Source organism: Kryptolebias marmoratus, linkage group LG21 (assembly GCF_001649575.2).
Source record: "Kryptolebias marmoratus isolate JLee-2015 linkage group LG21, ASM164957v2, whole genome shotgun sequence".
In the NCBI taxonomy this organism is placed as follows: Eukaryota; Metazoa; Chordata; class Actinopteri; order Cyprinodontiformes; family Rivulidae; genus Kryptolebias; species Kryptolebias marmoratus.
The window spans coordinates 16,558,223-16,572,631 of NC_051450.1; the positions used below are offsets into that span (position 1 = coordinate 16,558,223).

Sequence of the window (14,409 nt, forward strand, 5' to 3'; positions counted from 1 at the left end):
CCCCAATCTCCTCATTAAAATGACCATATTAATGAAAGAAAATCAGATGTTTCACCTGTGACAGCTGTCTTGGATCAGGAGCCCCGAACAGAGAAGAGCTGGAGCTGAAACTAATGGCTCCCCTCCGGCTGAGGACATGCTTGGGAACCGGCCTGTCTAGGGGCAAAACCGGCAGCTGATAACATACTTCCATTGAATAGTCAGGGCTGGATCCGGATCAAATAATATATATATATATATATATATATATATATATATATATATACAAAAAGAGATGTAAAAATATATGACTGGTGGTTTAGAAAATCTTTTCTTTTTTAAAAAAAGAGGCGAAAATAGCTTTCAATATGGTGTAAACGATCTGATACGGAGCTGCAAAGTGTTCCTGTTCATCATGAGCGACTCAAAACTTGTCCAGATCGCCTTCATCGATGTCTGCCTCGGCCGGTTTTCCTCCTCTTGCCGTCATTCTGCGGGGGGGGGGAACCATTCATGCCGCTGTCGCAGTCGCCCCTCTCCTTCTCATCTCGCTCACATCCGGGCCCGCGACGGACGACGAGACCTTCTTCTTGCCATTTTCTGGGTCTTTGTGAAATCGGTTTTTTTTTTTTTTTTTCAAAAGCGAGCGTCGCTCGGGCTTCGTCGTGTTCGGGTCCGCGGGTCCGCGCGCATCACGCAACCACCCCCGAGGCGAGAAATATCATCAACATATCATTTTGATTTTAAAAAATAAATAAAAAAAATAAAAAACACCGGCAGATGATGAGGAAGGAGAAGTGAGGCAGCTCCGGGATGTGAGACCCTCCTGACACGGCAGCCGTTGGTCGGGTTTTTTGTTGTTTTTGTTGATATTCTTTTGTTTTCCCCTCTCTCTCTCTCTGTCTCGCTTACAGCTCAAATATCAATCAACACGTAGGGCTTTCCCCGTCTTCTCTCTCCGAGGCTGCATGATTTGAAGGAGCAGTAGTCCGAGAAAGGGAAAAAACAAGGGGGGGAACCCCGACGCTCCGGGTCTCATCCACCGCGGCTCCGGCGGGCTGCTGCAGGCGCTGAAAAATGGCGGCGCGAGCTCAACTACCAACCGACAAAAACGAAAATAAAACGCGTGTTTAATTCACTACAACTACCTCCCTACCGTCTTAAACGTTAGCCTAATGTATGCTTCTTTTTTTTTAAGCACACACCACCTGCCAGAGATGGTGCTGTTGGAGCGAGGCGACATAAAAAAAACGCCCTTGTCTGGATTCGACCAATAGCGTGGAGGCAGCGCTTGTAAGCTGAACGCCGATTGGACGAAGCGATTCCGCCCGCATGAAACGACACATGTGAGTCGCTGCGGAGCCAAGGGCGATCCCTAGACCTATATGAGCAGTCATTTGCAGACGGCGTGGACTTTCTCAAGGGTATTCCTCCACAACGGGGCTTGCCCTGCAGCGGTCCACATCATTGCCTGTGATTACCTTTCTCTCATGAGTCATACTACTTGGGAGCTGAGACACATCGTGAGCCTGAAATACAGCCTATGAAGCATTTCAAAATGCTGCATTTCTGTTGAGCTGTGGTAATCTTGCTCCACACGCATGGATATGATAATTCCAAATATATGCAAATTCTGCGTGTAAAACGGATCGTTTGCTTTGTTTGGATGTCACGTTGGCGATTTTCATGTTCTGTTCATTAATTTATTTTTGCATGTCCTTCTGTTCCAAATGATTGCCACCAACATTGCATTTGCCATCCACACAATAGGACTATTTTCACTTGAGGATTTTCATGCCATGCCCATGTGCTGTGGGGGACAATGCCATGGCAACAGCCAGAACCACTGCCAGGGAAAGCGTAATCCCCTCCCTCCCCATTTCCAAGAGCCTGAATGTGGTTCCCTGCCATCATTTCCCCCCCTAAACAAGAGGCCCTGCGTCTTTTTAGGGCAACCAAGCCACCTCAAAAGCTCCTTTTTTTAAAAAAAAAAATGTGAGCAGAATCAAACGATAAGCGTCACTGTTACATATTTGGCTCAAAGGGAAATGCAGTGTTTGGTACATTTGCTCTTCCAAGCATCACAAATTCAGATGCTTCTTTTAAATTACGAGAATCGGTAAGAAATGAAGCTGATGTGCTCCTGAAACTGTAATTTCCTCTGTAAATCTGATTTTTACAAACAAAAACAAAAGGAAATGAACACTGAGAATACCTTTACATCCTTAAATTTGTCATTAATTTCATTTTTTTGGCTGTTATTAAAATCAAACACTACAGGATGAGCCAGGCAACAAATCTGTTGCCTGGCTGATCTGTACATTTTTTTTTGCATCGGCACATCCCCTGCCCCACACACACACACACACACACTTCAGTTACTCATTTGGGAAAAACAACTTAGGAAACATTTCTGGTAATTAATTTGCTCCATGTCCCTTCATGTCACCCTGCGCACCTAAACAAACACGGCGGCGTGCCCGAGGTGCCCATCTGAAGCAGGTGTGAGTTTAAGGAGCTCCAGGATCAGCCTCAAGAGATTTGGGATTTGCTAATTATCGAAAGGCTCACAGGTGCATTACCTCCTTACGTCACCCTCGCCCAGGCAGTAGTGTTACTGATCACTAATTGATTTACTCCCTAACGACTCTGTGAGCATCGCAGGCGTCATTGTCCTCATTCATTAGCCATGCAGCAGTTTGACACCTATAGTTCTCCTGGAACAACCAGACATAAATGTGCATGGATAGAGAAATTATTAATAACAGATGCAGATAAATTTGTTGAAACCCTCACAGCTCATTGAAAAATGCTTAATTTCTCCTGTAAAGTGATTCAGTCCAAACCTATTATCTAATGCATATCTGCACACCTTTAGTAAAGCGTACAAAAAGTGTGAAAAGAAATGATTTGTTGATTATTTTACAAATATATGCTTAAATAGTATAAACAGACTTGTTGGCACCATTGAAAAAACAAATAATCTCTGCAATATAGTCATGTTTTAACTATATGTTTGGCTTTATTTAGTATCACAGGTGCCTTCAAGTTTTAAAGCCTGTTTAAATGAAGCAGACAGGGTAGTTTAGTGTTGCTGTGAGCGCCGCACTGAACATGGAGCAGAGAAAACAGATGTTAAAGGTAAACCTTTTAAGACCATCTGCAAGCAGCTTCATGTTCCTCTGATCACAGCTGCCAATATTATTAAAAGGTATCAGGTTCATGGGGCTGTAGCCAACCTTTCAGGGTGTGGACGCAAGAGGAAATGCAACCCCGGGTTGATCAGACGGATAGTGCGAATGGCGGAAAAGAGTCGTGCCACTTTGTGATCGCACCATCTATCACGTTTTTAATCATAATGGGCTTCACAGGCTCCGCTACTGATAGGAAAAAATAAAAAGCCAGACAGGAATTCACCAAAATCCATGTTGACAAAGGACAAGGTGTCTTGGACTGATGAGACAAAACTGGAGCACTTTGTCCAGTCACATCAGTTGTGTTTTTGTTTATTATTATGGAAGGGTGCCAACAAACGTATCCATGTCTGTATATTTGAATATTTATTAGCAGAGCTTCCGTATTGCTGTTATCACCAGGTTGGATTTGGAAGAAAACTGTGAACGTTCAGATCAGGTTTAGCAGCGTGCATCTGGCGCCATCTTGTGGGGGGAATCTGTAATTACAACCACAGTCTTCCAGCAGAGTTTGCTACATGTCTGTCTGCAATCTGCAGTATTCTGATTTTAGGACATGCAATCCAGAATTCAAGAATGATTGGATTTATTTTATTATTTCTGACATGGATTTCTTTTATGTAGCTGTGTTTTCCTGTTTCTTGTTTAGCCCCACTTTATTTATGACACATTGTGAATCACAAAATCCAAATGCAACAGAATAACTCCAGCAAAACAACGTCAAGACGTCAACATGCAGTCTTGAAAACTTCTTACTGAGATCCGCCTTTATACTGCCACTAGATGACACCCTTTCACTGTGTGAAATGTATTAAAGCTTTACAGAAATTACTCTCCTAGATCAGCATTGAAAAATTCAGTCACAATTTATAAAAGGGGAAAGTGTAAAAAGTGTTTTTTACTTTGAAGATAAATCCTCACACACTTCCGAATTCAGCTAAAATAGAAGTGATCTTCTTTTTATTCACTGCATCATCATTAGTAAAGGTCAATACATGGATAACTTCACAGAAAATACTTAAATAAAACGTATTTGGTGAGGAACAACAAAGTTTTTATTGCTGTATGTCTACTCATGTAATAATATATTAATTGATCGTCAAATTTCTACGGCGAAAATGAAAAATGTCAAAGGTTTCCACATGTTTACAGAGTCTTCTGGGCCTAATGAAGTCAGATCCTGATCATTTAAACACCCAGCTGCTGTGCATTAAAATCCCCCTGAAGTAAAGGGCTGAACTTCTCGAGGTTTAGAGGGTGTGAGGTTGAAACAAGGCTGGGAGAAGCACTTGAATGTTGACGAGTGCTTCTTACTTTCCCATAACCACGAGCCGCAGTGGTGCTCGTTAAAACACACTGACGTCTGTTTTTACGTCATCGTACGGAAGATGATGTTACATAAACTTCCTCGTGGTATTCTTACTGTTGCATGTAAATGCTAAACGTGAGTTTTTTTTTAACCATATATACAGAGTTAAAGCTCATGTTATATTCATTGTGCAAATCCATCTGTTAGGATTGGATTATTTCAGAAACAGTGTGGACTTTCACACCTGCCTTTTTTAATTGCCAATGAATAAAAAGTGTAAGATTTCTGTTTTTTTTTTTTTAATTTTGTGTGTGTGAATCTGTTTTAATAAACACATACAAACTGTGTAGCCTTTACAAAACCACAGCATGAGCTGTTAGTTTAAAGTAATATGAAATATTCTGCAAATGTTACCAGTCAATTTATTGTTATTACCAATAATAATAAACATACTGGTCATTTTAGCTGCATTAGAGAAGTATAAGCTGCATCAGAGAAGTAAAAGCAGCTGTTAATGAAGGACTTTGTGTTTAAAAACAGCAGCTTAAGAGCACAAATTTTAGTTTTTGTATTTTTTCTTTGGCACGTCTGAAAACACATTTCTTGGTTTTGTCTTTTTTTCTTCGGTTCATACAGTAAATGCAGATTAAAACCATTGAAAATTAAACTAATTAAACTAACAAGTCACCTCTCGTGCACAAGGTTTCAAACAAAGATCTTCCGTGCTCAGAATACGCGATTTGAATGAAGCTCGGCTACTGCCACGCCTAACTTTAGCTCGATATCTGTAAAATTTACACCATCTTTGTGTTTCTAAGGTTCCAAGGTTATGCATCTTCTTCCAGATATTCATCATGTATTCAAACAGAAAACTCCGCCTGTTCTAAATGCTCTTTTAACACAGACATCTTTCTCTCGGGTTCATTGAAACTCGTGTTTGTGCGTTCCTGTGGCTGGCTGTTACACTCTACATAAACCTTACAATCTGTTAAACTTGTACACGATTAGAATTCACCTCAAGAAAGCTCGGAGTCCAAAGATCGGGGAGGAAATGATCCGCACCTTGACTGACACTATGGATTTGCATTATGGGTGCACTTTCACCTTTTACCTCAGCACATTTAGCCTGTTTTTATATTTATATTTACATTTCGCTTCATTACAGTAGAAGCTCTTTTAAATCGTGGCAGTGATTGCTTGCCATCTGACTTCCTCCCTATCTTAAAACATTCATACAAGAGAACAGATGGCACCCTTTGCTCTGCTTCCTTTTCTGGTCCTGTATGCACTTTTATCTTGTTAGTGAGCCTGTAGAGCTGCTCGAGTGTTGTTGTATGTGAGTAAACCTCCTCTTGTGTGTCTTGGAAGTGCCTGCAGACCCTTTTACTATACATACTCAAATTACCGCTGAGCAAGAGGTTTCACACTGCGCCTTTTAAACCGGCTTCTTTCGGCTTCAAAGGCAACACTGTCTGGCATTCATACTGGCCTTTCATCTTTTCAGAAGTCTCCACGCCGCTCTTAATTTGTCGATCTTTGTTGGAGTTTTGCCAGTAGGCGCAGCGATGTTATGAGTCAGACGGTAATGGCTTTAAAAATAAAAAATAAAAAATTACGAATTCACTTTAGTCACAAAATCACAACTCGGAACATCTCCCTAATTGAGCTCATCTGAATTCACTTTTAGGCGTCAGCTAAATGGTGAGGATCGGAGCAGTCCTCGCTCATTAATGAATGTGTAATCATACTGGTTCAGGCTTTTTTTTTTAAAGATTAATGACTACAACTGAATAAACTGGTGTTCCCACAGCATCATAAAATACATTCACACACAAAAAACCAAATAAATCCCATGAGAAGCACTTGAGCAGAAGGATTTGGGTGCGACACACATCCTTATCATTAATGGCAAACATTAAAAAGTCCGCTTTTTGACATTTTCATAGATCACGCGAGGCAGCAGCTTTATGCTTAAAAGCTGGATGCACAAGTGGTGATTTTTAAACGTTTGCTCCCATTAAAAGGCACTAACTTGGTACATGCTCGAAGCTGTGGCTCCACACCTGCCGTCTGGTGTCCCCGGATGGAGCCACGAAAACAAAAGGCAGGCAAATTTAGAGAGATTGAGAGAGACGTTCATTATTTTCAGAAACAACATCTGTCTAAAACGTTTAAACATGACTCACTGGCTCCGATGCGCCTGTGTGAAAAGCGTTGCATGCATTTCCATGTGGCCTTACTATAAAAAGGAACAGAGGTGCGAGATGCAGATGTCATATTGTATTAGTCAGAGGGAAACAACATATTAGGTATGCACAGATGGGTCACAAACTACTTTAAAAAGGCATCTGACATGAGATTTTACCACTGCTAAACAATGAGCAGTTTGTAAGGGAAAACTGGATGTTAAATGTACTTTGAAAGGTTTGTTTCCTTTGAATATACCTATGCATATACATAAATTGAATAAAAGCACAAATGCATTAACTTAAGTACTACATTAGGCAAATATAAACTAATATTAATATTTGAAGCTTGCTACAATCCTCTACACATCTGCTAATTATCATCCCTGAGTCATCCGTCAGTATGTCTGCAGCATGGTTGTAAGCCATTAAATAGTCAGAGCAAATTATGTTTGCTTTTATTAACAAATTAGACACTAAACTATCACAAATAAACAGAATTTTCAGCAGTATGTTTGCAGGTGGGGAGCATGCAAGAGCCTTACTGATCAGGCTTTCATTTAAAGTATCAAGCTAGAAATTGCTCTTTTCTTTTTTTTTTAAAAAAAAAAAAAAACAAGGTATTCGCTTCACTACATTGTGGATTAAATAAAGTTTTCAGAAAAAGGTAGGCCTCTCCTTCGAGCCGGATTCGAACCAGCGACCTAAGGATTTCCATGTATCCACTACAGTCCTCCGCTCTACCAACTGAGCTATCGAAGGAAGATGAGAGGTAGGTGAAAGTTATGTGTACTTAAAGTTTAAACACCAGTATGGTTCACATTTTGGGGAGTTTGTTCAGGGGGTTCTAATACCGTTAATGGAGACATGAACTGGCTCACATTTGTGTGAACTAAAAGAAACTTCTTCGACGCTTCGTAGATTGCTCCGGTTAGCTAACTACTTAGCCTCGGTTTAGCTAATTCGCTACTTCCGGTAGCTACCGTAAAATAATCATAGATGCCGCTGCACTTCTCCTTTCTTTAGTGGCTTCCTTAGCTTTAAAATACGAGACTGCCGTCCTAAAAACAAGACCTCACATAAACCACAAAAACGTCTCTAGCTCATGAATTTTAGCTTAATTTTGGGTAGTTTCACTTAGGACGGGGAATTAGCTCAGATGTTACACAAGGAAAAGTGACGCAAAAAGTGGCGAATTTTCTCGGAGTAGTACATGGAGGGTAGCATTTTAATAGGTAGTTAATAGGTTTAAATATATTTATCAGAAGCTGTCCGAGGTGGGTCGCGAACCCGCGATTTACAGTCACTGACAGGACAGCGGATTCTTATATTCTTTCATCAGATTTTTGCTTCTTGGATGGTTTAACATAATTGCACTGTCTTGACAAACTTTGTACTCCAACATTTATAATTATAATGTTTATATATTATAGTTAATACCAGGAGAAATGAAGTTTAAAGAGTGTAAAATGCCCCTTTCCAATGAAATCTAATTTTATTGTTTAGTCTAGTAGAAGTATATGTAAATAAAGTGAAAATCTTTTTGTATACACAATAAATATACATCTATATAGTTATACAAACTTATTTTGACTGTATTTATTAATATAAATGAAAAAAACATATGACAATACAAAAACATAGAAGGTAGCTAAAAAGGTAAGATTATTTACATGTTATTGGTATATATTTGGGAAAATATGAAGATCTATTTACATGTTTACAGTTTTATAAACAAAATTTACATGTGTTTACAGATTATGGGGGTGGGTTTTCTGGTCTCTTCTACCAGCCACTCTAAAGATTTGCCACCTGAGTTATTGGGGCAGAAAGTGGCACTTGTTAAAAGGACATATCTCCCTTTGTGGGTCCCCGTGGCCTCCTGGTGGCCTCCACTTCTGCCCTGGGTCACCTGTTCCTCTGAGTGGAGCGGGACGCAGACACAGGCGCAGTGGGTGCAGGAGTTGGGGCCAGGGCAGGAGCAGCTGAGGGGTGACGTGCACCTGCTGCCATCACCATTGACCCAGGGTTCAGGAAAATAAACTGCAGTCCTGGCACAGACGACAAGCTGCTGGGGCGAAGGGCTGCACGACTGTGGCACTAGCAGGTTGTCTGCCTGGGCCGCAGCTTAAGACGAAGGACAAACTAATGCTGAAGCCCTGATGTGGAGTGAGTTTGATCCAGCCTGTCCTGTGGAGCAGGAAGCTGTGAGCCTGGGTAAGGACACTTAACTTCTGGATGCTCTTGATTAAACCTGCAGTCAGAAAATTGTCATCATTATAATTAACTGCAATATATTTTTCATTCAAACAACTATTATGCGTACCACTCTGTAAGCACCACTGCATAGTGGAGTGAGTTTATATTTGTTTTTCCTTGGTGATAGACAAAATTAAATATTAGGCTTATATCTGTGGTGATTCATAGAATTATGATAATTTTTTTCCCCCGCGATGAAAATGTTATGCTAACAACAATATAAACCTGGAATCTGACACATATTTACCTATGTGTAAACTCACCGCTCGCCAAAGTATTCCGGAGAGATGTCGATGAAATGATGATAGTTTATGAAGAGAGTTTATAAAGTTTCCAGGGGGTGGAACATGATTGGTCAAAAGTAAGCCCACCAGCTCAGGACGTGATTGGCTCGATGGCACATGAGGCGCGCACCGATTGGCTGGTTGGGCTTACATTGGGCTTACTTTAGGCTTAATTTGCTCTAACATCGGTATGCTGCAGCTAGTGAGTTCGATACCCGCATCCTCCACTTAGCTTTTTTCATTCATTCTCTTTATTTTGGGTTTTTTATTTGGTAAAAATAAAGAAATGCATAAAAATAATATTAGGAAAGTAATTATGTTTCATTGGAAATTCTCACAACGGAAAACTTGCTTAAATGGAGACTCCGCTCTGACCGTTACAACGTCACCGAGTCCGCCATATTGGAAAGAGAGAAACAGTAAACCCAATGACTTATATACTAGTATATGAGTATAGTCTTGTTAATACATTGCTAATTTTGCAATTTGTATTTGTTTATCCTTTAGAGGAGGGATAGAAAAAATCAAGTATTAGGCCCATATTTGCGGTGATTCATATAATTATGATAATTTTTTTCCCCCGCGATAAAAATGTTATTCTAACAACAAACAAGATAAACCTGGAATCTGACACACATTTAGCTGTTAAAAAAGAAAATATGTGTAAACTCACCGCTCGCCAAAGTATTCCGTTGAGATGTCGATGAAATGATGATAGCCCTTCCTGATAATTCTGAGAGTTTATGAAGTTTCCAGGGGGTGGAACGTGATTGGTCAAAAGTAAGCCCACCAGCTCGGGACGTGATTGGCTCCCCAGAACATGAGGCGCGCACCGATTGGCTGGTTTGGCTTACTTTGGGCTTACTTTGCTCTAACATCGGTATGCTGCAGGTAGCGAGTTCGATACCCGTATCTTCCACTTAGCTTTATTTGTTTCATTTTCTGTATTTTTTATTTTTTTATTTGGTAAAAATAAAAATACATAAAAATAATATTAGTTTAGAAATTATGTTTCATTAGAAATTCTCACAACGGAAAACTTGCTCACTGTAGACTCCTCCGCTCTGACCGTTACGACGTCACCAATTCCGCCATATTGGAAAGAGAGAAACAGTAAACCACTGGAGTGAAATAAGAGCTGTGGTTTGAAAGCTCGAAATTTCCGCTGTAAATAAGATTATTATAAGTTATAAGACAGTTTAGATAGGATTTACACCGTGTATGTCTATTTAAAACCCTAAAATAGTGTTACAACAGACGGTGGTTACGTCATGATTAAATAAAGACTGACGTGGAAAGTGGGGGATTAGCTCAGATGGTAGAGCGCTCGCTTAGCATGCGAGAGGTAGCGGGATCGATGCCCGCATCCTCCAAATGTTGTTTTTTTTTTTCCCAGCATACAATAATTCACACATATAACTTTAAAATGTCTCTAAAATTATGTCAGTGAGTGATTATGACATCTTATACGCGTACTAATGATAAAAATAGTTAAGAGACTTCAAATTATTGTGTCCCAAGATCATTTTTTGTAGGAAAAACTCCACCGAATAGGGTATATATTGTATAAAAGGTAACTTTAAGGTATTTAAATACCTTAAAGATTAAGATTTTTGATATATAAACACCATTACTATCATTTAATCTATACACTGTTTAATAACAGATAGATATTCAACAAGATGTTGTTGGAGATAGTCATTAAAACAAACACACACATCATCAAAAGGACAGTAAAAAAAAATCAATTTAACAATTATCTGTTATGAGTTTGCTCCTTTTAAAACAACTCAATTTGTATACAGCTAGATCAATACACCCAGCTTAACATTATCAAACAAACTTATATGTAGCATATACGTTTTTATTTTATTCTTAATATGTTTTGAATTCAGGGGGAGATAATTAGATAATCACAATCATGTTTAACTGTTGTTGTTTACATACAATCACATGCATTTTGACAAAATTTAGTTACAATAAAAAATAAAGTGGATGTGAATGGAAGTAATTAGATAACCCATTGCTTACAATTAGCACAGGAAGGTTTCCTTGACCTCAGACACGTTGTCTTGCCTTTTGTCTCCCCCTTTAGGGCACAGATTGTAGTTTAGAAGCTGAAAGGCAGCTGTTCAGTGTCGCCCTGCTCAGTTTCAAATATGGGCAGGGTAAAAATGGCAACACTTGACAGCGGTAGCTGCTAAAAAAAGAGATGTGACACCAGCTGGGAACACTCCTTTGGCCTACTCCTTACCTTGTGACTCTGGACCTACCGTGTATTGCTTTCTGAAACTGACGTTTACTGAACTTTTTTCGAACACAGGTCTTGCGTGAATCGGTTTTGCTGGAGTTTAAACTTTTCCATCCAGGGTTAGTGCCATGGAGAACTTGGAGAAGCAGCTGATTTGCCCCATATGCCTGGAATTGTTTTCAAAGCCCGTTGTCATCTTACCCTGCCAGCACAACCTTTGCAGAAAGTGTGCCAATGATGTTTTCCAGGTAAGGGGGCTATTAAATTCAACTAATCTTTGCCGTAATGAGAATTTTTAAACCTCAAACCATTGTTTATTCTCATGTTTGATAACTGTCATTAATATTTTCATATATTGTCCTACATTTATATTATTTCTACAGCAAAATTAATCATTGTTTGACTCATAAATGTGTTTTGGGATCATTAACACAGTCTGTGTGTCTCAACCAATGATAAGCCAAATATTTATAGGCTGTTACAGCAAAATTACAAGTTAAACACACAGTTGAAGACGAGCATGTCGCCGGCCAAAGTTATAAACGCTGATCGCACGCGCTCACCGTATGTGATGTGGACGACTCTCAGCTACTTCCACGCCAAATTTTAGGTCAATATCTGTAAAACTAACTGAGTTATAGCCATTTTTGAGTTGGCTAAGGCTAAAGCTGTAGTGGCCATCTTGAATCAGATCGACTCCAAAAGTTAATCATTTATAGATGTATTTCATTAAAATCTGTTCAATGGTTCATAAAATGTTTCGCTAACAGACAGACAAACAAACACGAACAGAAGCAATTACATGATTGCCCACCTTTCATGGCAACAGGTGATAAAAACCTATGAAACTTGGATCTAGCTGTTATTTTGGTGCTTTTTCCCTGGATCTACACACCTCCAGGACAGTGTGAACCAATTTAGAGTTTTAAGGACTAATAATCCACTGGATTAACGTTTCGTAACTGCTAAGTAAAAACAGTTTAATTAAATTACGCAGCAGAGATTTATTTATCCGTCACAGCAAAGCCAACGCACTAAATTTTGGATTTGAATTGTTGCTTCACAGGCCTCGAACCCGTACCTCCCAACAAGGAGTGGCTCGGTGACGTCGGGCGGCCGCTTCCGATGCCCGTCCTGCAGGCACGAGGTGGTCCTGGACAGGCATGGCGTCTACGGCCTGCAGAGGAACCTGCTGGTTGAGAACATCATTGACATGTTCAAACAGGAGTCCAGCAGGTGAGACAGAGGCTCGTTAATTCCACCGTACACTTTCACGTCCAGCAAAGGGGGGCAGCGAGTGTTAGTCAGAGCCGTCCTCGGGGGTCAGACAGCAGAGGCAGTGGATGTGAGAGAGGACGGACGGTGTGGTGCAGAGAGCGTAGCAGGTACCGATGAGGTCTAAGTGCCCGTGGCTCCTGAGTCATTTCGCAGGAGTGGATTACAGGACGTTTCTGGTAGGAGTCATGTACACGGATGATTTATCTCGTGGCTGACGGTACCGCCGAAAGGCTTGTTTGACATAAAATCCACAACTCGTCCTTTTAAGATGCTCCTCTCTCTGCTTGATAATTCTTCCTCTTTAATTTAGATATTTAAACAGGCTGTTTTACAGATTACCTGATATTTAATGTATTTCCTATGGATTAATCAAGATGGAATAATAATATTTCAAGGTATAGCAACTAGATATGGTCATCACTTGCACCCACCTGAATGCCACTCAACACAATGCGGATGTATTGATTACCCTGCTGACAGTGTATGGCAACCAAAGACTGATGGATTGTCAATAAACTGCCAAGGTGTGTAACTGTGACATTATCAAGCTGGCGTCACACGCCACATCAGTATGCAGCGAGGTGACCGGGAGGTACTTCTGTTTTTACTGCGCCCCAACAGCAGCAAGCCGGCGCCGGAGAGGAAGGAGGAGATGCCCATGTGTGACGTTCACGAGGAAGAAAAGATTAACATTTTTTGCGTAAGCCACGGTGTGCCCACGTGCTCCATGTGTAAAGTGTTTGGGGCCCACAAAGACTGTGAGGTGGCGCCCATCACCAGCATCTACCAAACGAAGAAGGTGAGGCCTGAAATACTCCCAGTGACGCTAAAACGGTGCTTTGTACTATCAGATGTGACTGATAGTTCTAATAGTTTGAAGTGGGATTCTGCGCACAGGTTGTGAACAATTAATGTCTTACCTGTTGTAGATAGTGCTCTGAACGACCTCAGTTAAGAGGAAAAAAAGAGTTTAATTCTGACTGAATTGAGGAGCGAAGACCAAATAATTACTGGTGACTTAAAGCAACTTTAACCTCAAAAATCTCATATCAGTTCATTAAAACACTATTTTTAAACTATTACATCACCTTATCATCAACTTACATAGCCGTAGCACTTCCTGTACAGTCTGGGTTTTAAGAATATTATATTTCTGCTTAAAATAACCATGAGAGTCAGCTCATCAGAGCTGAAATGCCCCCTCTGAGTCAGGAGTTGTTTTAAGATGGCAGCAACTAGCCTTTAGCTGATTAATCTGGTCAGAATTAAACTCTATTTTTCCAAACTAGGGTCACTCAAAATGGTGTCTGCTACAGGTAAGATATTAACCGTTTGCAACATTTCCACAGACCCACCTTTTAAAAGATCTGAGCTTTCCCTTCAAGTCAATGATCCGTCTGTCGTGTCTTTGGGGCTAGACAGAGCTCAGTGATGGGATCGCCATGATGGTGGGTAACAACGACCGGATTCAAGGCATCATCAGTCAGCTAGAAGAAGCCTGTCGAGTCATAGAGGTCAGTGTGCGACTGCTGCAGCGCCTGGCTGCTCACTCAGTCTGTGCATCCACCTACTCACCTGTAGAGACGTACAAATGGCTTTAATGTGTCCTCATCACGGCCACTCTCTCTCCTTTTTACAGCGTCAGCCTGTTGGGTGGGGGGGGGGGGGG

General features: G+C 40.6%; 2 protein-coding genes and 2 non-coding genes across 13 annotated transcripts in view; 2 read left to right on the forward strand and 2 right to left on the reverse strand.

The window, feature by feature from the left end:
- Positions 1-1,189, reverse strand: part of pde7a (phosphodiesterase 7A) — a 22,769-nt gene extending 21,580 nt beyond the window's left edge. For 4 of the 10 annotated variants that reach the window (XM_017406591.3, XM_017406590.3, XM_017406588.3 and 1 more), the window contains exon 1: positions 56-1,189. In XM_017406591.3, coding sequence (XP_017262080.1) covers positions 56-193 — 138 coding nt within the window. In that variant the 5' untranslated portion in view covers positions 194-1,189. The remainder of the gene's footprint in view (positions 1-55) is intronic. The other 6 variants (XM_037973113.1, XM_037973112.1, XM_037973111.1 and 3 more) reach the window with 2 other exon arrangements.
- Positions 1,190-7,344: 6,155 nt separating this feature from the next.
- Positions 7,345-7,430, reverse strand: trnay-gua. The gene is given in 2 exon segments: positions 7,345-7,380; positions 7,394-7,430. It is a non-coding gene; the product is annotated as a tRNA-Tyr (tRNA).
- A 3,081-nt stretch (positions 7,431-10,511) lies between these two features.
- On the forward strand, positions 10,512-10,584 carry trnaa-agc. Its single transcript has one exon. It is a non-coding gene; the product is annotated as a tRNA-Ala (tRNA).
- Positions 10,585-11,395: 811 nt separating this feature from the next.
- trim55b (tripartite motif containing 55b) overlaps positions 11,396-14,409 on the forward strand; it is a 5,090-nt gene continuing 2,076 nt past the window's right edge. The window contains exons 1-4 of the mRNA XM_017406266.3: positions 11,396-11,710; positions 12,529-12,698; positions 13,362-13,539; positions 14,159-14,254. Of these exons, the coding sequence (XP_017261755.1) occupies positions 11,591-11,710; positions 12,529-12,698; positions 13,362-13,539; positions 14,159-14,254 (564 nt within the window). The 5' untranslated portion in view covers positions 11,396-11,590. The remainder of the gene's footprint in view (positions 11,711-12,528; positions 12,699-13,361; positions 13,540-14,158; positions 14,255-14,409) is intronic.